Source organism: Oncorhynchus mykiss, chromosome 3, assembly GCF_057628025.1.
Source record: "Oncorhynchus mykiss isolate SJ-2025 chromosome 3, ASM5762802v1, whole genome shotgun sequence".
NCBI classification, from domain to species: domain Eukaryota; kingdom Metazoa; phylum Chordata; class Actinopteri; order Salmoniformes; family Salmonidae; genus Oncorhynchus; species Oncorhynchus mykiss.
Window position 1 is genome coordinate 90,662,624 of NC_143024.1, and position 25,465 is coordinate 90,688,088.

Sequence of the window (25,465 nt, forward strand, 5' to 3'; positions counted from 1 at the left end):
GAGGCTACATGGATGGATAGCAAAAATAACTATATTTATTTAACTGTATGGGTGTGACCATCTATATAACTGAATAGGTGTGACTATCTACAGTTGAATTCGGAAGTTAACATACAACTACCAAATACATTTAAACTCAGTTTTTCACAATTCCTGACATTTATTTTTGCATAGTAACAATTCCCTGTCTTAGGTCAGTTAGGATCACCACTTTATTTTAAGAATGTGAAATGTCAGAATAATAGTAGAGAGAATTATTTATTTCAGCTTTTATTTCTTTTATCACATTCCCAGTGGGTCAGAAGTTTACATACACTCAATTAGTATTTGGTAGCATTGCCTTTAAATTGTTTAACTTTGGTCAAACGTTTTGGGTAGCCTTCCACAAGCTCCAACAATAATTTGGGAGAATTTTGGCCCATTCCTCCTGACAGAGCTGGTGTAACTGAGTCAGGCTTGTAGGCCTCCTTGCTCGCACACACTTTTTCAGTTCTGCCCACAAATGTTCTATAGGATTGTGGTCAGGGCTTTGTGATGGCCACTCCAATACCTTTAATTTGTTGTCCTTAAGCCATTTTGCCACAACTTTGGAAGTATGCTTGGGGTCATTGACCCATTTGCGACCAAGCTTTAAAGACTGATGTCTTGAGATGTTGTTTCAATATATCCACATAATTTTCTTGCTTCATGATGCCATCTATTTTGTGAAGTGCACCATGCCCTCCTGCAGCAAAGCACCCCCACAACATGATGCTGCCACCCCCGTGCTTCACGGTTGGGATGGTGTTCTTTGGCTTGCAAGCCTCCCCCTTTTTCCTCCAAACATAACGATGGTCATTATGGCCAAACAGTTCTATTTTTGTTTCATCAGACCAGAGGACATTTCTCCAAAAAGTACGATCTTTGGCCCCATGTGCCGTTGCAAACCGTAGTCTGGCTTTTTATTATGGTTTTGGAGCAGTGACAAGCAAAGAGGCAAAGAGTTTGAAGGTAGTTCTTGAAATACATCCACAGGTACACCTCCAATTGACTCAAATGATGTCAATTAGCCTATCAGAAACTTCTAAAGCCATGACATCATTTTCTGGAATTTTCCAATCTGTTTAAAGGCACGGTCCATTTCGAGTATGTAAACTTCTGACCCACTGGAATTGTGATACAGTGAATTATAAGTGAAATAATCTTGTGTGTAAACAATTGTTGGAAGAATTACTTGTGTCACGCACAAAGTAGATGTCCTAACCAACTTGTCAAAACTACAGTTTGTTAACAATAAATTTGTTGAGTGGTTGAAAAACAAGTTTTAATGACTCCAACCTAAGTGTATGTAAACTTCCGACTTCAACTGTATATAACTGTATTGGGGTTTATTCTCCTGCTTCTATAGCGACACGTACACCATCCTCTTACCGCGTGTATGCTTGCAGGCATAAGGAGAAAGGCTATTTTAGGCTTAGGGGTTAGGTTTAGGGTTAGGGTTAGGGTAACAATTAGGGTTAGGGGTAAATGTTAGGGTTAGGGGTAAATGTTAGGGTTAGGGGTAAATGTTAGGGTTAAGGATAAAGATTAGGGTTAGGGGTAAAGATTGGGGTTAGGGGTAAATGTTATGGTTAGGGGTAAATGTTAGGGTTAGGGGTAAAGATTAGGGTTTGGGTAAATGTTAGGGTTAGGGGTAACAATTAGGGTTAGGGGTAAAGATTAGGGTTAGGGGTAAATGTTAGGGTTAGGGGTAAAGATTAGGGTTAGGGGTAAAGATTAGGGTTAGGGGTAAATGTTAGGGTTAGGGGTAACAATTAGGGTTAGGGGTAAAGATTAGGGTTAGGGGTAAATGTTAGGGTAAGGGGTAAAGATTAGGGTTAGGGGTAAAGATTAGGGTTAGGGGTAATGATTAGGGTTAGGGGTAAAGGTTAGGGTTAGGGGTAACAATTAGGGTTAGGGGTAAAGATTAGGGTTAGGGGTAAATGTTAGGGTTAGGGGTAACAATTAGGGTTAGGGGTAAAGATTAGGGTTAGGGGTAAAGATTAGGGTTAGAGGTAAAGATTAGGGTTAGGGTTAAAGATTAGGGTTAGGGGTAAAGATTAGGGTTAGGGGTAAAGATTAGGGTTAGGGGTAAAGATTAGGGTTAGGGGTAAATGTTAGGGTTGGGGGTAAAGATTAGGGTTAGAGGTAAAGATTAGGGTTAGGGGTAAATGTTAGGGTTGGGGGTAAAGATTAGCGTTAGGGGTAAATGTTATGGTTAGGGGTAAATGTTAGGGTTAGGCAAAATACGATGTTGAATGGGAATAAATTGCATGGTGCTCACAAGGATAGTAAAACAAGTGTGTGTGTGTGTGTGTGTGTGTGTGTGTGTGTGTGTGTGCGTGTGTGTGTGTGTGTGTGTGTGTGTGTGTGTGTGTGTGTGTGTGTGTGTGTGTGGGTGTGTGTGTGTGTGTGTGTGTGTGTGTGTGTGTGTGTGTGTGAGTGTGTGTGTGTGTGTGTGTGTGTGTGTGAGTGTGTGTGTGTGTTTGTGTGTGTGTGTGTGTGTGTGTGTGTGTGTGTGTGTGTGTGTGTGTGTGTGTGTGTGTGTGTGTGTGTGTGTGTGAGTGTGTGTGTGTGTGTGTGTGTGTGTGTGTGTGGGTGTGTGAGCGTGTGTGTGTGTGAGTGTGTGTGTGTGTGGGTGTGTGTGTGTGTGTGGGTGTGTGAGCGTGCACAAGTGCACATTGGGTTCTAGAGCTGGCCTTAGATGCTATGCCTCTTCACATTCATTGCAACCGGCGGTACTGAAATAGCAAGTCCTACGTTGGACCAAAGTTAGTGAAGGAGAAAAAAAAGCAACAGGATGATGATGAATGGATATCCACACGTGGGAGCCAAGAAAAGAGAATGCGGTTTAATAATGATGGTCCCGGGCCGTCGCCCTGAGGAATACCACAACCACACTCTTAAGAATGGTTTACTTAATCTTTGACTTTCATACAATGTGTGAAGAGTAATGAATTTCTCCCGTCGTTCGTTTGACGTTGTGCTATTGTAAAACCCATGGTAATAATCCTAGGCATGCACACTCAGACACAGACAGACAGACAGACAGACAGACAGACAGACAGACAGACAGACAGACAGACAGACAGACACAGGGTGGAGGGTAGATAGAGTGTGGATAGAGGCTTCATCACTCCATGTCTAGTGCAGGGTAGAGGGAATGTGGATAGACCATGCCTTAGAGAGGCATGTCTGTCTGTCTGTCTGTCTGTCTGTCTGTCTGTCTGTCTGTGTATATATTAGATACAATACAAAAATAGAGAAGTAGACATGTGTTTTTCAAAAGGGAGTGAGATGAAAAGCACCACACCTACCATGGTGACATCAGGGTGGATTGTTCCCGCTGCATCACAACAGTACTGCTTCCTGGTCGTCTCTGTATCACCCCCCCCCCCCACAGAGGTCATGTGGGTGTCACACACACACACACACACACACACACACACACACACACACACACACACACACACACACCACACACACACACACACACACAGCCTCCCCAGTGAGACTCCAGCTATACCAATAAGGCTTCAGGTTCACAGCAACTACAAACTCCTCCATGGAGACCAAAAAGCCAATTTATTTCAGTGTGCTGGAGGTGACAGGAGCGTACGTTATTACACGGGTGGCAGAGACCAAGCTGGCCACTAGGGAAAACCACAGCATCAATATAGTGACCTCAGATAGGCTACTGACTATATACAGTGGGGCAAAAAAGTATTTAGTCAGCCACCAATTGTGCAAGTTCTCCCAATTAAAAAGATGAGAGAGGCCTGTAATTTTATTTTTTGCCCCACTGTATAGTCTGTCTGTGAAATATCACAGAGAAAATATACATTCGATATTAGAAGAAATGAGTTGTCAAGATATTAAACAGTATATATATATATATATATGTATAGAATAGCAGACCCTGAAACAAACACACGTGAATTAACTACAGTTGATCAAGGCGTTGCTTCTAATGTATCCCACGTCACATTGATGTGCAAGAATATCACACTGTATCGTACACAGACGCCGCAGTACACTGTTTGGTTGAGTGTACACATACCTGTGTAAACGCAACGTGAGATGTTCACATTCTGCATAGGAACAAGCAGGCACATAAATGATACAGCGATGTCCTTCCAAACACAGACACACAAACCCCCCACACACCAGCTCGGAGGACAGTGGAGGGATCACCATGGTTATTGTGTCTCTGCAGGGAGGACGGTGGAGGGATCACCATGGTTATTGTGTCTCTGCAGGGAGGACAGTGGAGGGATCACCATGGTTATTGTGTCTCTGCAGGGAGGACGGTGGAGGGATCACCATGGTTATTGTGTCTCTGCAGGGAGGACGGTGGAGGGATCACCATGGTTATTGTGTCTCTGCAGGGAGGACGGTGGAGGGATCACCATGGTTATTGTGTCTCTGCAGGGAGGACGGTGGAGGGATCACCATGGTTATTGTGTCTCTGCAGGGAGGACAGTGGAGCATGGTTATTGTGTCTCTGCAGGGAGGACGGTGGAGGGATCACCATGGTTATTGTGTCCCTGCAGGGAGGACGGTGGAGGGATCACCATGGTTATTGTGTCTCTGCAGGGAGGACGGTGGAGGGATCACCATGGTTATTGTGTCTCTGCAGGGAGGACAGTGGAGGGATCACCATGGTTATTGTGTCTCTGCAGGGAAGACGGTGGAGGGATCACCATGGTTATTGTGTCTCTGCAGGGAGGACAGTGGAGGGATCACCATGGTTATTGTGTCTCTGCAGGGAGGACGGTGGAGGGATCACCATGGTTATTGTGTCTCTGCAGGGAGGACAGTGGAGGGATCACCATGGTTATTGTGTCTCTGCAGCGAGGACGGTGGAGGGATCACCATGGTTATTGTGTCTCTGCAGGGAGGACAGTGGAGGGATCACCATGGTTATTGTGTCTCTGCAGGGAGGACAGTGGAGGGATCACCATGGTTATTGTGTCTCTGCAGGGAGGACAATGGAGGGATCACCATGGTTAATGTGTTATAGGAAAACGTAGAGGAAATAGATTCAATGAGGCCATGTTGTGTAGAGAGGGTGAAGAGGCAGTCATTGTTGCAATTGTGGTAAGACACACTTTGACGCATTCCAAATGTATTTCCATACCAACACAAAGGCAGCCATCTTGAAATGTATGGATTTGAGATGAAAGGCAAAAAAGACATGTTCAAATAATGGAGAAATATGATTAATATCTGACCTTTACGACACTCCTACTATCTGAAGTCATCGTCACTCTACAAACTGTGGTCATGGTCAGGCCTAGATGTTCCAGTGGGTTTAGCCTGTGGAAGGAATCCCTTCTTCATCGCTGTCTTAAGTCCTCATCATCCCTCTCTTCCCAGACAATGACGGTGTAGAACAGGAGGTCATCAGGAGGTATGATTACTCACTTTCCTCTCATCCTCTCCTCCTTCCTCATCTCATCATTTTCTCCTCTCTTTCCTAATCCTTCGCCGCAGTTTAGCCGCTGAGCCGTGTATGTAAGGCGGTCAGGCGGACCGGGCCTGGAGACTGTGGTCTTTACTATGACCGTTTATGTACTTCTCCTCCATTTCACTCCCTTTCTCTTTCTCTCCAGCTCTCTGTGTGTTTCACAACTTTTCTAAATATCAATCCCTGCACTCTTGGAAAAAAAAGAAGGTGTTTCTAGAAAGGTCCTTGAATGTTAGGACTCTAACCTTCCCCATATCCGGCTGTTGGCATGTCCGTCCATTCAGTTCTCAGTGTGTAGTACCGTCTCTTTCCAACCTCCTGTCGAGTGTATTTGTATTCCCCCTCTTTTCATCTGTGACTAAAATATCTCAGCAGGTTCCCTTCCTGCCCTATAGTTACACTCACACATGGGTGTACACTCGCGTACACACACACACACACACACACACACACACACAAACCTCCGCTACACCTGGACAGTCCTATCAACACCAGCCAGCCTGAGACCCCATCAAAGCCTGACCCAGTGACCTCACTACAGTTCCACATTGACCCCCTAACCCTGACCAGCTTTAAGCTGATTTCACTCACCATGTAAAGTACAGACAGACAACACTGACCCTGTAACCCTGACCCCAGAACAGCCTTTAACTAATTTCACTGATCTGTAAAGCACAGGTAGACTGACACTGAGGCACCCACTGTCAAACCATCCACATGGAGGACAAACAGCGTTGAGCAGACACCTCGCCGGGCTACATGCTTTCCCATCCACTGAACAGAAACCCCTTTCACTGATACTCTCAGGGGACCAGGGGCTATTCCAGGGCAAAGCATCCTGAATGGGAGCACTGTCCCAGGGGCAGGGCTTCAGACATGTTTCCTTTCTGTGGTCCTGTGAGATGTGACTGAGTGCTTGTGTGTATGACATGAATATGTGAAAGGAAGAACATGACCTAATATGGACAGGTTATGATGTCAAAAGGAACATTACCTAATATGGACAGGTCATGATGTCAAAAGGAGCATGACCTAATATGGACAGGTTATGATGTCAAAAGGAACATTACCTAATATGGACAGGGTACGATGTCAAAAGGAACATGACCTAATATGGACAGGTTATGATGTCAAAAGGAACAAATATAAATCTAACTTGGATGTAAAATGGAACTGAGTGTGTCACAACTAGACTACAACATTTGACCGTTGTATGATAAACAATTTGTACAACATTTAACAGGTGTATGATACACAATATTCGCAACTAGACAACAATTTTTTTTTACCTTAAATTAACCAGGCAAGTCAGTCATGAACATAATCTTATTCACAATGACAGCCTATGAACAGTGGGTTACCTGCCTTGTTCAGGGTCAGAACGACAGATTATGTATATATATATATATATAGAGATCACTGAGAGACGTGTTTACTGTTAGAGATCACTGAGAGGCATGTTTACTGGTAGATATCACTGAGAGACGTGTTTACTGGTAGATATCACTGAGAGACGTGTTTACTGGTAGAGATCACTGAGAGACATGTTTACTGGTAGAGATCACTGAGAGACGTGTTTACTGGTAGAGATCACTGAGAGACATGTTTACTGGTAGAGATCACTGAGAGATATGTTTACTGGTAGAGATTTGAGGCGCATGTTTACTAGTAGAGATCAATGAGAGACATGTTTACTGGTAGAGATCACTGAGAGACGTGTTTACTGGTAGAGATCACTGAGAGACATGTTTACTGGTAGAGATCACTGAGAGAAGTGTTTACTGGTAGAGATCACTGAGAGACGTGTTTACTGGTAGAGATCACTGAGAGACGTGTTTACTGGTAGAGATCACTGAGAGGGATGTTTACTGGTAGATATCACTGAGAGACATATTTACTGGTAGAGATCACTGAGAGACATGTTTACTGGTAGAGATCACTGAGAGATATGTGTACTGGTAGAGATCACTGAGAGACATGTTTACTGGTAGAGAAAACACTGAGAGATATGTTTACTGGTAGAGATCACTGAGAGACGTGCTTACTGGTAGAGATCACTGAGAGGCATGTTTACTGGTAGAGATCACTGAGAGACATGTTTACTGGTAGAGATTTGAGGCGCGTGTTTACTTGTAGAGATCACTGAGAGACATGTTTACTGGTAGAGATCAATGAGAGACATGTTTACTACTAGAGATTTGAGTGGCCTGTTTACTGGTAGTGGCCATTGTGTGAGTGTTTTCCAGGTTGCTATTTGTTGTGCGTACGGCGGGTCACAGCGTCTGTCTGTCAGAGTAATTCCTCTCTCTGCGTGTGGGACAGAGTGATTTATGGCCCTTGTGTTTGTCTGTGGAATTACCCTTTGATAGTTTTGTTTCTTACAAAGCCCTTGAATCCATGCTAATGAGGAAAGTGCTTATCTACCAGACCACATTCGGGGGGACAAATCCAATTGAGTTCATAAAAAAAGCAAGACAAGCAGACAAGTACATTTTTGTACAGTCAGCCAAAAAACTCCTTATCTTCTCACTAACTATCCTCAACTATATATTCCAGGCCCCTGAATGTATTCAGACTTTGCCAAATGACTTCAGAATGTTGGTAGGTGTGTGTGTGTGTGTGTGTGTGTGTGTGTGTGTGTGTGTGTGTGTGTGTGTGTGTGTGTGTGTGTGTGTGTGTGCGTGCGTGCGTGTGCGTGTGCGTGTGTGTGTGTGTGTGTTTGAGTGTGTGGTGCTGATGTGAAGATCAAGGTGCCCATGGTTAATATAGTGTTTTATGTGATTTGGATGTGCTGATCTGTTTCTCCTCCATGCTCGCTAGGCAGACGGACAGAGCTGTGTTGCAGGATATATGGTTTGTTAACCCCGTAGAGGGAAACCGTCAAATATTTTGTAATAGCATTTCTTCAATTACAGTTAAAGGAATACTCCACCACAAAACACTAATTCCTATGATTAACAGTTGTAAACAGTGTTAAACGACACAAATATTTGAAAACAATATATATTTTTAGAACAAATTTTTAATTTTGTCATTATAACAAGGTTGGTAGTAACATGTGAAAACTGTCGTGTAAATCTGATGCAGATCGACTACAAAACCCATAATGCAATGCTCTCTCTCTGGGCTGGCTAGCTAGCTAGCTAGCTATCTAGGTATATGTAGCTTGCAAACGTAGATACACACTATAATACCAAAGTCAATATCATTATGTGAAGTAGCTAGCTAGCTGTAAAGTCGCCTAAACAAACTGCACTCTCATTTTCTGCCCAGAGCGAATGGATGTTGCAATGGCAACAACAGCCCTTTCCTACGTTTCTCACAGAAACACAGGGCACATTGTGAGATGGTATGAACTGAGTTCAATAAATTGGTAAAAAATGTTATATTGCGCACATCTGAGAGAAATATATTGCCATGTTGATATGAACGGATGGATGTGTTCTAGACAAGTGTTCCCATACCATTTATGGGCTGATTTACAGTAGTGAAGGTCATTGTTTTAAAAGCGTTATGAGATCACTGAGAGACGTGTGTTATCCCCTATCTCCAGTGACGAGACCTATGCAGCTATGACGCGTTCCTCCAAGATTTCCTGATTTCACAGACGGACCACTCAGAAGTGTTTGAATGTAACGTTTTATTTAAATCATGGGGAATGTTTTCATTTTCACCACTGATAGAACATAGAGCTTTCACCAAGTTGAAAAGAGTTTTGTATTTCTAGGGGAGGATTATCCCTTTAACTGCAGGACTGCAGGACTCATGGTCAATACCGTGCCTCATCGCCACGGTGACCAATGTGTTTATTCTCAGTGTTGTGAATGTTAGGTGACTGATGGTGGCAGGAGAAGCATGCAGAATGTTAGAATCAAAGAATGCTATGTTTGTTTCTCAAAATAGACACCATGAATTCTATCGCATACAAAATGATGTGTGCTAAGCTGTGAAAACGTGACTCACCACCTGGTTTCGGTCTTATGTAGCAAAATGTGAAATGGTGTTTCTTACGTTGGATAAAAGTAGAGACTCAGAGCTACAAAATTGTATATCATACACTGCATTTGAGGAACAATGGGAGAGTAATTCTGCTTTGATAGTTGATCAACTTGTAAACTCACTTTGAGAAAATCACCTTTTAAAGTTTTGCTATCTAGTGAAGAGCTCGACTTTGTCTACACTCATTCAGCATCGTTTACATCGTCTTAAGCTTTAGCCCCACACATCTCGTTTCGCTCTCGGAGCGCACACTTGACACTCTGGCCGATGATTTCTTTACCTCTGGATAACGTCAAACAGCCTAAACACCTCAGCTGGCAACAATTTCAATTTCTGCTTTTTTTGCAGACGTTTACTGACACCGGCCATACTCAACGGGGCGGCAGGGTAGCGGCAGGGTAGCGTGGTGGTTAGAGAGTTGGGCTAGTTGGGCTAGTAACCGAAATGATGCAAGTTCGAATCCCCGAGCTGACATGGTATAAATCTGTCGTTCTGCCCCTGAACAAGGCAGTTAACCCACTGTTCCTAGGCCGTCATTGAAAATAAGAATTTGTTCTTAACTGACTTGCCTAGTTAAATAAAGGCAAAATAAAAAATAAAAATGTAACGTTAGCTAGTTAAACAACGTGCCAACAATGCCACAGAGCTGAGAGCTAACCAACCAGGTCCAATGTGAGCTAGCTAACATTAGGCTCTAACTAAAAACTAGAAAAAAATAATAACATCAACTAGGGAGCCAGCCAGCTAACATTAGCTAGATAGCTAACAGTACACTTTAGCTTGAAATTAAACCACTTTCTGTCAAAATTATAAACATGCAATATCTGAAAATGTAATTAGCTAATGCTAGACTATCTTACCCGTAAATATCATCATGCATGATGGAAGTGTCACCCTGTCAGGAATGCTATACCAGGGTTGCCCTTAGTTTGAAGATATAATCCAGAGACAGGTGTTTTCTCCATCTCTTTAGCTATCATACTCTAATTCCGCTTTATTTAAAACTTGATCCTCACAAAAGTGGAAAGCAACTCTTATGCAGCTCCACTCCACAATACATTTAAAAAAAGCTGCGTTGGACAGGATTACCAACACAGACTGATGAGCTAAAATAGACAGAAGCCATCAATATGGCAGACAAATCCAAACTACTCTCTCAGCCTGTCCAGCCAACTCATTATCTCAGCCAGTCATGGCTAGTAGGAAGGTTGATAACTTCTCTTTGGCTTAACAAACAAGGTGTGTAATTTAACAATTGGATTAGTATTTACAGATATTTACAAAAAATGCAATTTGATTAAAAACATTTTTTTACGTTCAAATGGCTCTCCTGTGAAGTCGTGATTTCCAACCTACGCCTGAATCAGGACACAAATATATTTTTTATGTATTCGAACTGACCTGTTGAAGTCGGAAGAAAACATACACCTTAGCCAAATTCATTTAAACTCAGTTTATCACAATTCCTGACATTTGATCCTAGTATAAATTCCCTGTTTGAGGTCAGTTAGTATCACCACTTTATTTTAAGAATGTGAAATGTCAGAATAATAGTAGAGATAATGATTTCTTTCAGCTTTAATTTCTTTCATCACATTCCCAGTGGGTCAGAAGTTTACATATACTCAATTAGTATTTGGTAGCATTGCCAACAACTTCTCATACAAAGTTCAGTGTGTCAAATCGAAGGGCCTGTTGTCCGGTCCTCTGGCAGTCTCTATGGGGGTGCCACAAGGTTCAATTCTAGGGCCAACTCTTTTCTCTGTATTTATCAATGATGTCGCTCTTGCTGCTGGTGAGTCTCTGATCCACCTCCATGCAGATGAAACCATTCTGTATACTTCTGGCCCTTCTTTGGACACTGTGTTAACTAACATTCAGACGAGCTCCAATGCCATACAACTCGCCTTCCATGGCCTCCAACTGCTCTTAAATGCAAGTAAAAATAAATGCATGCTATTCAACCGATTGCTGCCCGCACCTGCTTGCTCGTCCAGCCAGCATCACTACTCTGGACGGTTCAGACTTAGAATATGTGGACAACTACACATACCTAGGTGTCAGGTCAGACTGTAAACTCTCCTTCCAGACTCACATTAAGCATCTCCAATCCAAAATTAAATCTAGAATTGGCTTCTTATTTGGCAACAAAGCATCCTTCACTCATGCTACCAAATATACCCTCGTAAAACTGACCATCCTACCGTTCCGTGACTTCGGCGATGTCATTTACAAAATACCCTCCAACACTCTACTCAGCAAATTGGATGCAGTCTATCACAGTGCCATCCGTTTTGTCACCAAAGCTCCATATACTACCCACCACTGCGACCTGTATGCTCTCGTTGGCTGGCCCTTGCTTCATTTTCATCACCAAACCAACTGGCTCCAGGTCATCTATAAGACTTTGCTAGGTAAAGCACCGCCTTAACTCAGCTTACTGGTCACCATAGCAGCACCCACCCATAGCACACGCTCTAGCAGGTATATTTCACCCCCAAAGCCAACACCCCCTTTGGCCGCCTTTCCTTCCAGATCTCTACTGCCAATGACTGGAACGAATTGCAAAAATCCCTGAAGCTGGAGAATCATATCTCCCTCACTAAATTTAAGCATCAGCTTTAAGAGCAGCTCATAGATTACTGCACCTGTACAGTATATTTTTTTAATGGCCAATCTACCATAAAGGCCTGATTGGTGGAACGCTGCAAAGATGGTTGTCCTTCTGAAAGGTTCTCCCATCTCCACAGAGAAACTCTGTACCTCTGTCAGAGTGACCATCGGGTTCTTGGTTACCTACCTGATCAAGACCCTTCTTCCCCTATTGCAAAGTTTGAATGGGCGGCCAGCTCTAGGAAGATTGTTAGTGGTTCCAAACTTGTTCTATTTAAGAATGAAGGAGGCCACTGTTTTATTGGGGACCTTCAATTCATACATGTTTGGTGTCCTTCCCCAGATCTGTGCCTAAACACAATCCTGTCTCATAGCTATATAGACAATTCCTTCAACCTCATGGCTTGGTTTTTGCGCTGACATGCACAGGCAACTGTGGGACCTTACATAGACAGGTGTGTGCCGTTCCAAATCATGTCCAATCAATTGAATTTACCGCAGGTGGTCTCCAATCAAGTTGTAGAAACATCTCAGGGATGATCAATGGAAACAGGATTCACCTGAGCTCAATTTCGAGTCTTATAGCAAAGGGTATTAATACTTATGTCAATAAGGTGTTTCAGTCTTTTATTTTGAATACATTTGCAAACATTTCTAAAAAACCTGTTTTCACATTGTCATTATGGAATATTGTGCGTAGATCGATGAGGAAAAATATTGATTTAATCCATTTAAGAATAAGGCTGTAAAGTAACAAAATGTGGAAAAAGTGAAATGGTCTGAATACTTTCCAAAAGCACTGTAAATACATACCACTACATTTACATATACATACCACTACATTTACATATATATACCACTACATTTACATATACATACCACTACATTTACATATACATACCACTACATTTACATATATATACCACTACATTTACATATACATACCACTACATTTACATATACATACCACTACATTTACATATACATACCACTACATTTACATATACATAACACCACATTTACATATACATAACACTACATTTACATATACATACCACTACATTTACATACCACTACATTTACATATACATAACACTACATTTACATATACATAACACTACATTTACATATACATACCACTACATTTACATAAACATAACACTACATTTACATATACATACCACTACATTTACATATACATACCACTACATTTACATATACATACCACTACATTTACATATACATACCACTACATTTACATATACATACCACTACATTTACATATACATAACACTACATTTACATAAACATACCACTACATTTACATATACATAACACTACATTTACATATACATACCACTACATTTACATATACATACCACTACATTTACATATACATAACACTACATTTACAAATACATACCACTACATTTACATATACATACCACTACATTTACATATACATACCACTACACTTACATATACATACCACTACATTTACATAACACTACATATACATACCACTACATTTACATATACATACCACTACATTTACATATACATAACACTACATTTACATATACATACCACTACATTTACATATACATACCACTACATTTACATAACACTACATATACATACCACTACATTTACATATACATACCACTACATTTACATATACATAACACTACATTTACATAGACATAACACTACATTTACATATACATAACACTACATTTACATATACATAACACTACATTTACATATACATACCACTACATTTACATATACATACCACTACACTTACATATACATACCACTACATTTACATATACATACCACTACATTTACATATACATAAAACTACATTTACATACCACTACATTTACATTTACATAACACTACATTTACATAACACTACATATACATACCACTACATTTACATATACATACCACTACATTTACATATACATACCACTACATTTACATACCACTACATTTACATTTACATACCACTACATTTACATATACATAACACTATATTTACATATACATACCACTACATTTACATATACATACCACTACATTTACATATACATAACAGTACATTTACATACCACTACATTTACATTTACATAACACTACATTTACATATACATACCACTACATTTACATAACACTACATATACATACCACTACATTTACATATACATACCACTACATTTACATATACATAACACTACATTTACATATACATACCACTACATTTACATATACATACCACTACATTTACATATACATACCACTACATTTACATATACATACCACTACATTTACATATACATAACACCACATTTACATATACATACCACTACATTTACATATACATACCACTACCTTTACATATACATACCACTACATTTACATATACATACCACTACATTTACATATACATAAAACTACATTTACATATACATACCACTACATTTACATAACACTACATATACATAACACCACATTTACATATACATACCACTACATTTACATAACACTACATATACATAACACCACATTTACATATACATACCACTACATTTACATATACATACCACTACATTTACATACACATAACACTACATTTACATATACATACCACTACATTTACATATACATAACACTACATTTACATACCACTACATTTACATTTACATAACACTACATTTACATATACATACCACAACATTTACATAACACTACATATTCATACCACTACATTTACATATACATACCACCACATTGACATATACATACCACTACATTTACATATACATACCACTACATTTACATATACATACCACTGCATTTACATATACATAACACTACATTTACATATACATACCACTACATTTACATATACATAACACTACATTTACATACCACTACATTTACCTAACACTACATTTACATATACATACCACTACATTTACATAACACTACATTTACATACCACTACATTTACATATACATAACACTACATTTACATACCACTACATTTACATATACATAACACTACATTTACATATACACACCACTACATTTACATATACATAACACTACATTTACATATACATAACACTACATTTACATATATTAGAAATTTCACCTTTCAGCAGACATCCAGACATCCAGATCGACCAGCCAGTGCATTCATCTTAAGACAGCCAGGTGAGACAACCACATATCACAGTCGTATCCCAACCACGTGTCAATGCATAATACAATACATAATACAATGCAAAAAAAAAGCTATAGAAAATGCAGAAAAAAATGTCTGTGTGTCTCTTCACGATTCCTGTCGTGCAGTAGTCCAGGACAAAACTATGCTCTCTGGTGTAGTGTCTTTTAGGATTTCATTTATTTCTGTAGAGACAAGAGTACATCTATTATTTGAGAAAGGTATTTCATTTAACTGCAGCACTTCCTGTTGTTGCTATTTTTTCTTCCAAGGCCAAATAATCAACATTTCTCATTATTAACTCATTGGATTGTGGTCAGTAACCTGATATGAAGTTACTGTGTAGGTAGTCCTACTGTTGCAATAATATTTTAAATAATCTGTCAGCTAGCAGCCTAGCCCACAATTACTAAATAGTACATTCAAATGAATCTAAAAGTGGTTTCAGCTATATTGTTATTGAAATGATGTAGGCCTTATGAACATTTTTTTTGACCAAGAAGAAAACATGTCCAATGACTTGAAAGTGTAAAGATGTGTATTTGCTAAGTGACTGAAATGGTTCAGGAAAGTCTTGTAAAGTTAAAGAAATGGAACGTCATGGAAGCTCATCAGATAAGATATAGGCCTAACGTGTGTGTGTGTGTGTGTGTGCGTGCGTGTGTAGAGAGAAGCATCGCTTTCAATCGCTAGACTAATGATCATGAACACTCGCCTCAACTTAGATAACATTCCCTATCCCATTCTGCCTAATTGTAATGAAAATATCCAAATGTGGTTCAGTGAAAACAAAAAAAAATCTGACATTGATTGATTCATAAAGCCGAGTTCCCATGCTTCCTGGGATTATCAGTCGACCACGACACGGCAATTGCTTTAGATTTACTGTAAACAGTGCCATGATGTAAAGGTAGCCTACTAGAGCAAAACTTATTATTATTATTATTATTATTTCCTGAATGAAAGTTGTACAAAATCATTTTAGAATATAAATGCAGTGCATCCTCCAAACTGAATTGATTGCCTTAAAAAAAAAAAATCCTAAACCACCAAATTAAACCTTAATGTAAATCAGGTCATCATCACTATCAACCGTGAATGATAATTCGTCACGTTTTAACAGGTGAAACAGTCCATGTTCTATGCACGCTAGCCATTTGATCCCAATCAGTTTTATGGGAATATGCAATTTGATTTTCTTGAATGATGGATTAACAAGTTTAACTGCTGTTTATTGCATTTTTTTTATGGCAGATGGACTTAAACACAGCCACCTGTATTTTGATCCAATCAAATCATATTGGAGCGTACTGTTGAGTTGTGTCTGCATGAGAACAAGAATTCAACATTTCAGCACGATAATTCAAAATGTTAGGTACGTAAACATGTTTTTTTTGACATAACAGAAGCCTAACATTATCTATGCTATTGGTTTGTTATGTAGAATACTAATTAATATATTTTAATGATTTAACTTAACTCAGTTAAAAACAAATTGCTATTTACAATGACGGCCGAAAATGGCTGAACCTGGACGACGCTGGGCCAATTGTGCGCCGCCCACTGAGATGCAGTGCCTTAGACCGCTGCGCCACTTGGGAGCCCAAAATCATGAAGTGATTTTGCGAGATATAGCACCATTCTGAGAAGTGGCAGTGAGTTGCTCTGCTGCGCCCCTAATTATAATGGTTGGATGACTTCAGGAGTTTTGACCAAAGCTTTATGATGATATGTTGATATGTTGCATTCAATTAACTACAGAATATGTTTTACATTTTTTTACAACATCGCAGTAGCACGAAAGATTCGGGGCTGGAAATGCCGGCTCTCGTCAAAAACATTCCGTCCCTTCAACAGAGAGGATCTATTCTACTCAGCCTGGTCCCCTGTGTTTCTATCCAGGAGTTTCCAGAGGATCTGTGATGATTTTTTTTTTTTTATCCCAGGAATATCAGGGTATATTGAGCCCGGGCTCCACAAGGGGGCTTAGCTCCATTAGTCAAATTTTAGTTTTATGTAAAAACACAAAAAAAGTTCAAATGATTGAGTGACAGGCTGGCACAAAATCTGAACCTCTGCTGTGTCAGCACAGTGTGTGTTTTTTATTTGGATGTTTATTTTATTTCACCTTTATTTAACCAGGTAGGCTAGTTGAGAACACCTTTATTTAACCAGGTAGGCCAGTTGAGAACACCTTTATTTAACCAGGTAGGCTAGTTGAGAACACCTTTATTTAACCAGGTAGGCCAGTTGAGAACACCTTTATTTAACCAGGTAGGCTAGTTGAGAACACCTTTATTTAACCAGGTAGGCTAGTTGAGAACACCTTTATTTAACCAGGTAGGCTAGTTGAGAACACCTTTATTTAACCAGGTAGGCTAGTTGAGAACACCTTTATTTAACCAGGTAGGCTAGTTGAGAACACCTTTATTTAACCAGGTAGGCTAGTTGAGAACACCTTTATTTAACCAGGTAGGCTAGTTGAGAACACCTTTATTTAACCAGGTAGGCTAGTTGAGAACACCTTTATTTAACCAGGTAGGCTAGTTGAGAACACCTTTATTTAACCAGGTAGGCTAGTTGAGAACACCTTTATTTAACCAGGTAGGCTAGTTGAGAACACCTTTATTTAACCAGGTAAGCTAGTTGAGAACACCTTTATTTAACCAGGTAGGCTAGTTGAGAACACCTTTATTTAACCAGGTAGGCTAGTTGAGAACACCTTTATTTAACCAGATAGGCTAGTTGAGAACACCTTTATTTAACCAGGTAGGCTAGTTGAGAACACCTTTATTTAACCAGGTAGGCTAGTTGAGAACACCTTTATTTAACCAGGTAGGCCAGTTGAGAACACCTTTATTTAACCAGATAGGCTAGTTGAGAACACCTTTATTTAACCAGGTAGGCTAGTTGAGAACACCTTTATTTAACCAGATAGGCTAGTTGAGAACACCTTTATTTAACCAGGTAGGCTTGTTGAGAACACCTTTATTTAACCAGGTAGGCTAGTTGAGAACAAGTTCTCATTTACAACTTGCCTCCTGGCCAAGATAAAGCAAAGCAGTGCAACACAAACAACAACAACAGAGTTACACATGGAATAAACAAGCGTACAGTCAATAACACAATATAAAAAGTCTATATACAGTGTGTGCAAAAGGCAGGAGGAGGTAAGGCAATACATAGGCCATAGTAGCGAAGTAATTACAATTTAGCAAATTAACACTGGAGTGATAGATGAGCAGATGATGGTGTGTAAGTAGTGCTTCTTCACCTGCATTGCTTGCTGTTTGGGGTTTTAGGCTGGGTTTCTGTACAGCACTTTGAGATATCAGCTGATGTACGAAGGGCTATATAAAATAAATTTGATTTGATTTGATTTAGTGATACTGGTGTGCAAAAGAGCAGAGGGACTATGGAAAGCCACAGGGGTGGTTAGGTATGACTCCTCTGGGTTTCCATGAAAAGCAGGGGAAAAAACACTTATCTGTGGTTAGCTAAGTGAACAGCGTGATACACTGTAATATGTGATTTACCATTGAAAGCTGATTCACTCAACTCTGCCTCACGACCCACCACTGCACAGTTTAGTTAGCTTCTTAGCTAGCGTGTAAAAAGAGTTAGCGTTATTAGCTAGCTCAAACCAGTGCCACGATGAACATCTGAAATGGGCTTTGCCTAAGTACCCAAACAAAGCCAAAAAGAGAAGGAGAGTGATGAGTAGCAGCTGTAGCATTCAACCACTTAGACCACCACCAAGACCAACAGCAATAATGCTGTCGAGCTCCAGCTAGCGCCGTGTGCAGACTCTACCCTCCTTCCTACTACGAGGATAATGACTCCACAGCCCCCTCCACTCCCGACTGTTCCTGATGATCTTGGAACAGATGAGCCAAACCAGGTTAGCCAAGAATCCTACCCAAGTTTTCTGTCTAAAAACATCAATTTAAAAGCAACTGTTTCATAGGAAGAGAGAGGCTGGAATACTCAGTTACTGCAGAATTCAACATAAATCCAAATCAACATACATCCAAAGCAAGAACCGACGCCCCTGTGTACTGCTCTATGTTTCATAATAGAAATAGATACGTTGTGGTTGTCTTGGTAGCATTGAATAACACATTCATAAATGGCCAAATAGACAGTCGAAAAAAAGAAAATAAGGAATCATAAAGAATAAGATTTTGAAAGTATCTGTCCTATTTAGTAACATTGTTGTTGGCACAAAACGACCTCCATACTTCCATTCCTTTTGCGTCAGCTTCAGACGAGAACAGAACAAAACGGACACCCTCGTGTTCGTAAGAGTCTCATCTTCCTGCAGAGTGGTCATATTAGTTCTGTGGGCCAAACCGTTCGGATGCTACAGCCGTTTTCTTTAGATTTTTCGGGGGATGCATCATGGTCTGTGTTCCACCGCAGATACGGAAGGTCGACACACTTTAGGCAGATGCAGTGCATTGAGATGCAGCCAATGACTTAAAAATAAAAAAAATATATTGCTCAGTATTTTTTGTTCGCATGCATGAATAACTAGGCTACTACTTTCAGCAATTAGTTTGCATTGTTTTGGTAAGACAGCTGTGTTTACAGCTGCATTCACATAGGCTGTTTATTATAGGTGAACTACCCTATCTATCTTGCAGCCTATATTCATCACCAAAACGGCCTTGCTAACCTTTTACTTCAAAAGCATTCAATCAATGGTCTCAGAGGTCTCGGCATTTGAACTTTATGTTTATTGTGGTATAGCACAATTCAATACAATTCCAAGGCAAGAAACCCCCCCCCCCCAAAAAAAAATGACACTCCCTCACCGATGTCAACTGCCCCCTTAATCACTGTATCCTGGAGCCAGATCTGGGGTATATCATATGGTTTCCCTTCTTCCCTCCACTTGAAAGGGGAGTATAGTAGTATGACTTGAAATCAGGCCGATCCTGAAAATAGTTTTCCCTGAGATAGCCTACTGACGGTTTCATTTCCTTTTTACACATGGGGCTTTTCAGAAAATGCTAAACTTGAAAATCAACATCGAACTATGAAAAAGTAATTGTAATGCTGTAAGAGCAAAAACAAGCTACTTTTGGCAGCAATGAAACGCTAAATATAAAAATAAAAAAATATATAAATTTAAAAATATATAAATATATAAATATAAAAAAATATTTATATAAATATGAAAATGTATAAATATAAAAATATAAAAATATATAAATATAGAAATATATAAATATAGAAATATATAAATATAGAAATATAGAAATACATAAATAAAAAAATAAAAAAATAAAAAAATATATAAATATATAAATATTAAAAAAAAATATATATAAATATAAAAATATATAAATATAAAAATATATAAATATATAAATATATAAATATATAAATATATAAATATAAAAATATATAAATATAAAAATATATAAATATATAAGTATAAAAAAAATATATATATAAATATACAAATATAAAAATATATATATAAATATATAAATATATAAATATAAAAAATATATATATATAAATATACAAATATATAAATATATAAATATATAAATATATAAATATAAAAATATACAAATATATAAATATAAAAATATATAAATATATAAATATATAAATATAAAAACATAATTTACAGTCATTGCCCGCTGTAACTTTTATTACTAACTTTGAAAACTTCGAAAAACTACTTCAGAAAAGATTTTCAAGATATTTTAATAACGGATTTTATATGAGTTATTTTCTTTTCTGTATCGGCCTAATGTAACCGTTACCTAGTCAGTATATTTGCCTGTGTAATGACAGGCTCAAACATAAAGTGGTGATGAAAAATGAATGAACATAAAAATGAATTGAACTGATTGATGTTGGATTCACAGCGAGCTGACTCACTGGGGAGCAGAGCAAATGAACATGAAAGATTCCCTTCTGGGCATAGTCACAGAGGAAAGAAATCTAAAGCGTTTTACTATCCCTGTCTCCATTTTTCACCAACATAAGAAAGTCAAGCATGCTCACGCACTCCCACGTGCACACACACACACACACACACACACACCCACACACACCCACGTGCACACACAAACGCACACCCGCGTGCACACACAGACACATACACAGACAGACAGAATACACATAACACTACACACACACGCTACGCATACACACACACACACTTTCTCTCCCACTGACATTCTTCCAAGTTTTATCCTAATTTGACTTGTGAGCTGAATTGATTCCTCTGCCTTGTGACTTTTTCAGTTCTCTTTCGCCAGCAGCATACAGAGCTGAAGCAGCAGTTGTTGCAGTAGTAGTTTAAATACAGTGGGGAGAACAAGTATTTGATACACTGACGATTTTGCAGGTTTTCCTACTTACAAAGCATGTAGAGGTCTGTAATTTTTATCATGTGTACACAAAACAAAAATCCAGAAAATCACATTGTATGATTTTTAAGTAATTAATTTGCCTTTTATTGCATGACTGTATACTGTAAACGGTAAACTGTAAATACTGTAAACAGAGCAGCACCAGCAGTAGTAGAAGTAGTACATACAGTATATGTACAGAGCTGCAGCAGTAGTAGTATAGTGGTGGTAGGTAGCCTAGTGGTTAGAGCTTTGGGCCATTAACTGAAAGGTTGCTAGATTGAATCCCCCGAGCTGACAAGGGGATATGTCCTTCTGCCCCTGAACAAGGCAGTTAACCCACTGTTCCCCGGTTGGCCATCATTGTAAATAAGAAAAAGCCATCTCGCTGTCCTTTGTCTTTGTTCTATTGCTCATCTTAATACTTTATTTTTATTGGCCAGTCTGAGATATGTATTTTTCATTGCAATTCTGCTCAAAAGACCAGCATCCCGGAGTCGCCTCTTCACTGTTGACATTGAGAAAGGTGCTTTGCGGGTACTATTTAATGAAGCAGCCAGTTGAGGTGTCTGTTTCGCAAACTTGACATTCTAATGTAATTGTCCTCTTGCTCAGTTGTGCACCGGGGCCTCCCACTCCTTTTTCTATTCGGGTTAGAGGTAGTTTGCGCTGTTCTGCGAAGGGAGTAATAAACAGCGTTGTATGAGATCTTCAGTTTCTTGGTAATTTCTCACATGGAAAAGCCTTCAATTCTCAGAACATGGAATAGGCTGACGGGTTTCAGAAGAAAGTCCTTTGTTTCTGGCCATTTTGAGCCTGTTATCGAACCCACAAATGCTGATGCTCCAGATACTCAACTAGTCTAAAGAAGGCCAGTTTTATTGCTTCTTTAATCAGGACAACAGTTTTCAGCTGTGCTAACATAATTGCAAAAGCGTTTTCTAATGATCAATTACCCTTTTAAAATGATGAACTTGATTTAGCTAACACAACGTGCCTTTGGAACACAGGAGTGATGGTTGCTGATAATGGGCCTCTGTTCACCTATGTAGATATTCCATTACAAATCTGCCGTTTCCAGTTACAATAATAGTTTACAACATGAAATGTCTACACTGTATTTCTGATCTATTTTATGTTATTTTAATGGACCAAAAATGAGCTTTTCTTTCAAAAACAAGGACATTTCTAACCCAAACTTTTGAACAGTGGTGTACATGTACATACATATCTATATATTTATATGCAGCTTCAGCAGTAGTAATAGAAGTATGCACTCTGAGTGTACAAAACATTAGAAAAACCTTCCTAATATTGAGTTGCACCCCCTTTTCCCTCAGAACAGTCTCAATTTGTCAGGGCATGGACTCTACAAGGTGTTGAAAATGTTCCACAGGGATGCTGGCCCATGTTGACTCCAGTGCTTTCCCCACAGCTGTGTCAAGATGTCTGGATGTCCTTTTGGTGGTGGACCATTCTTGATACACACTGGAAACTGTTGAGTGTGAAAAACCCAGCAGCGTTGCTGTTCTTGACACACTCAAACCGGTGAACTTGGCACCCACTAAAATACGCCATTTAACCTCCATGGGATCGGTGTCCCCCCGCGGGATGGTTGAGCTAATGTAGGCTAATGTGATTAGCATGAGGTTGTAAGTAACAACAACAAAAAATCCCAAGGCATAGACATATCTGATGTGAGCAGAAAGCTTAAATTATTGTCAATTACTGCACTGTCCAATTTACAACAGCTATTGCAGTGAAAGAATACCATGCTATTGTTTGAGGAAAGTGCACTTGAAAAAATATTAATAAAACCAATTGGGCACATTTGGGCAGTCTTGATACAACTTTTTGAACAGGTATGCAATGGTTCATTGGATCAGTCTAAAACGTTGCACATAGACTGCTGCCATCTAGTGGCCAAAAATATAAATTGCGCCTGAGCTGAAGAAATACATTACGGCCTTTCTCTTGCATTTCAAAGATGACGTTCAAAAAAACATAACACAAAAACATGTTTTTCTTTTGCCAGATCTAATGTGTTATATTCTCTTACATTAATTTCACATTAATTTCACATTTCCACAAACTTCAAAGTGTTTTATTTCAAATGGTTTCAAGAATATGCATATCCTTGCTTCAGGTCCTGAGGCATCTGCAGTTAGATTTGGGATTTGGGCAAACATTTAAAAAAAGGGTCCAACCCTTAACCTTTCTCCTCCCCTTCATCTACAATGATTGAAGTGGATTTACAGTTTTTCCTCAACTGCTAAAACACTAAAACCCATTGACTGAACAAAGTTCTCAGTTGCCTGGACTCATTTAGCTAATTATGCAGTCTGTTGTCAATACCTTAAAACCATTTCACATGGTAAAACACAATTTGCAGATCTCACTTAGACTTTTCAGCAAAACTCTAAACACATTCTCATTCTCAAAGCACATTCTGCACTCTAATGCACATGTCATCCATACTGGTAAACACAAGTGGCAACAATCAAATACAAATAGAGAACACATGTCATTGATTGAACACAACCACTCAAAATGGACTTAACCTGTTTCAAATGATGCAACACAACCAATATAAGCCAGTTCAGAGAGCAAACAGGTTGTTGAAGGTGGGAAGGAGAAAATCTGAGAATGGATAGAAGAAACAATGTGAGAGGACGAGGACGAGTGCGTATGCGAGATGGGCGGCGAGGAGGAAGAGGAGGAAGAGGGCAAGAAAGAGAAAGAGGAGGACGAAGAGGAAGACAAAGAGTGGAAATATCTGATGAAATTCGAGCAACAGTTACAGACCATGTTCTTGTCCGTGCACTGACAATGTGGGAAGCAGGACTTAGAGTGCAACCCAATTTGAGCCGATGTTCTGTGTCCACCATAGTAAGGACATTCAGAGAAGAGAACATGTACAGTATACTACTGTATTTTTGTCATTGCACATTTACTGTACTACACTATATGCAGCTGTTTCAATAGACATTTGTAAAGTTAATCACTGTATGTATTGTACTGCATGAATATGTTTTGTAACTGCACAACTACTTTTTGTAGAATTGCAAGGCTGCCACATGCAGGTGGAAGGACAGCTATATTCACTCGGGAGCAAGAGGCCGTTATAGTTGGCATGGTCCTTCAAGATAATGCAATACGACTCAGAGAAATCCAGGAACGAGTGACACAAGACAACACACACTTCCAGGGAATCGACAGTGTGAGCATTTCCACAATTGACCGTGTCCTCCATCGTAACAGGATGCGAATGAAACAAGTATACAGAGTACCTTTTGAGTGCAACTCACCAAGGGTGAAAGAACTGCGAGCTCAGTATGTTCAAGTAAGTGTACATTCAGAAACATTTACTGTAATCCAGATTGTCTACAGTACTAACACATACTATGTGAATGACATTACTCTTCAGTACATACAATGTATGTGAATCAGAAGCCTAATTGTACTCTACAGTATAGCACTGTCTCTGTACGACTTACAAAATCCTACATACAGTATATTATATTTCTACACAGACAATATTTGACTTGGAATCCTTGGACAGACCCCATGAGTTCATATTTGTCAATGAAGCAGGCTTCAATCTAACAAAGAGGAGAAGGAGAGGCCGAAACATGATTGGACAGCAAGCCATTGTTGAAGTCCCTGGTCAACGAGGTGGCAATGTCACAATCTGTGCTGCTATCAGCAACCATGGTGTTCTACATCACCATGTTACACTCAGGCCATATAACA

General features: G+C 39.2%; 1 protein-coding gene across 1 annotated transcript in view; it reads left to right on the plus strand.

Annotated features, from left to right (window-relative positions):
* The window catches only part of LOC149984722 (uncharacterized), a gene marked incomplete at its 5' end in the record, with an annotated part of 110,711 nt that overhangs the window by 15,046 nt on the left and 70,200 nt on the right, over window positions 1-25,465 (plus strand). Inside the window, 3 exons of the mRNA XM_090230605.1 lie at window positions 24,405-24,627; window positions 24,773-25,055; window positions 25,246-25,387. Coding sequence (XP_090086731.1) covers window positions 24,405-24,627; window positions 24,773-25,055; window positions 25,246-25,387 — 648 coding nt within the window. The remainder of the gene's footprint in view (window positions 1-24,404; window positions 24,628-24,772; window positions 25,056-25,245; window positions 25,388-25,465) is intronic.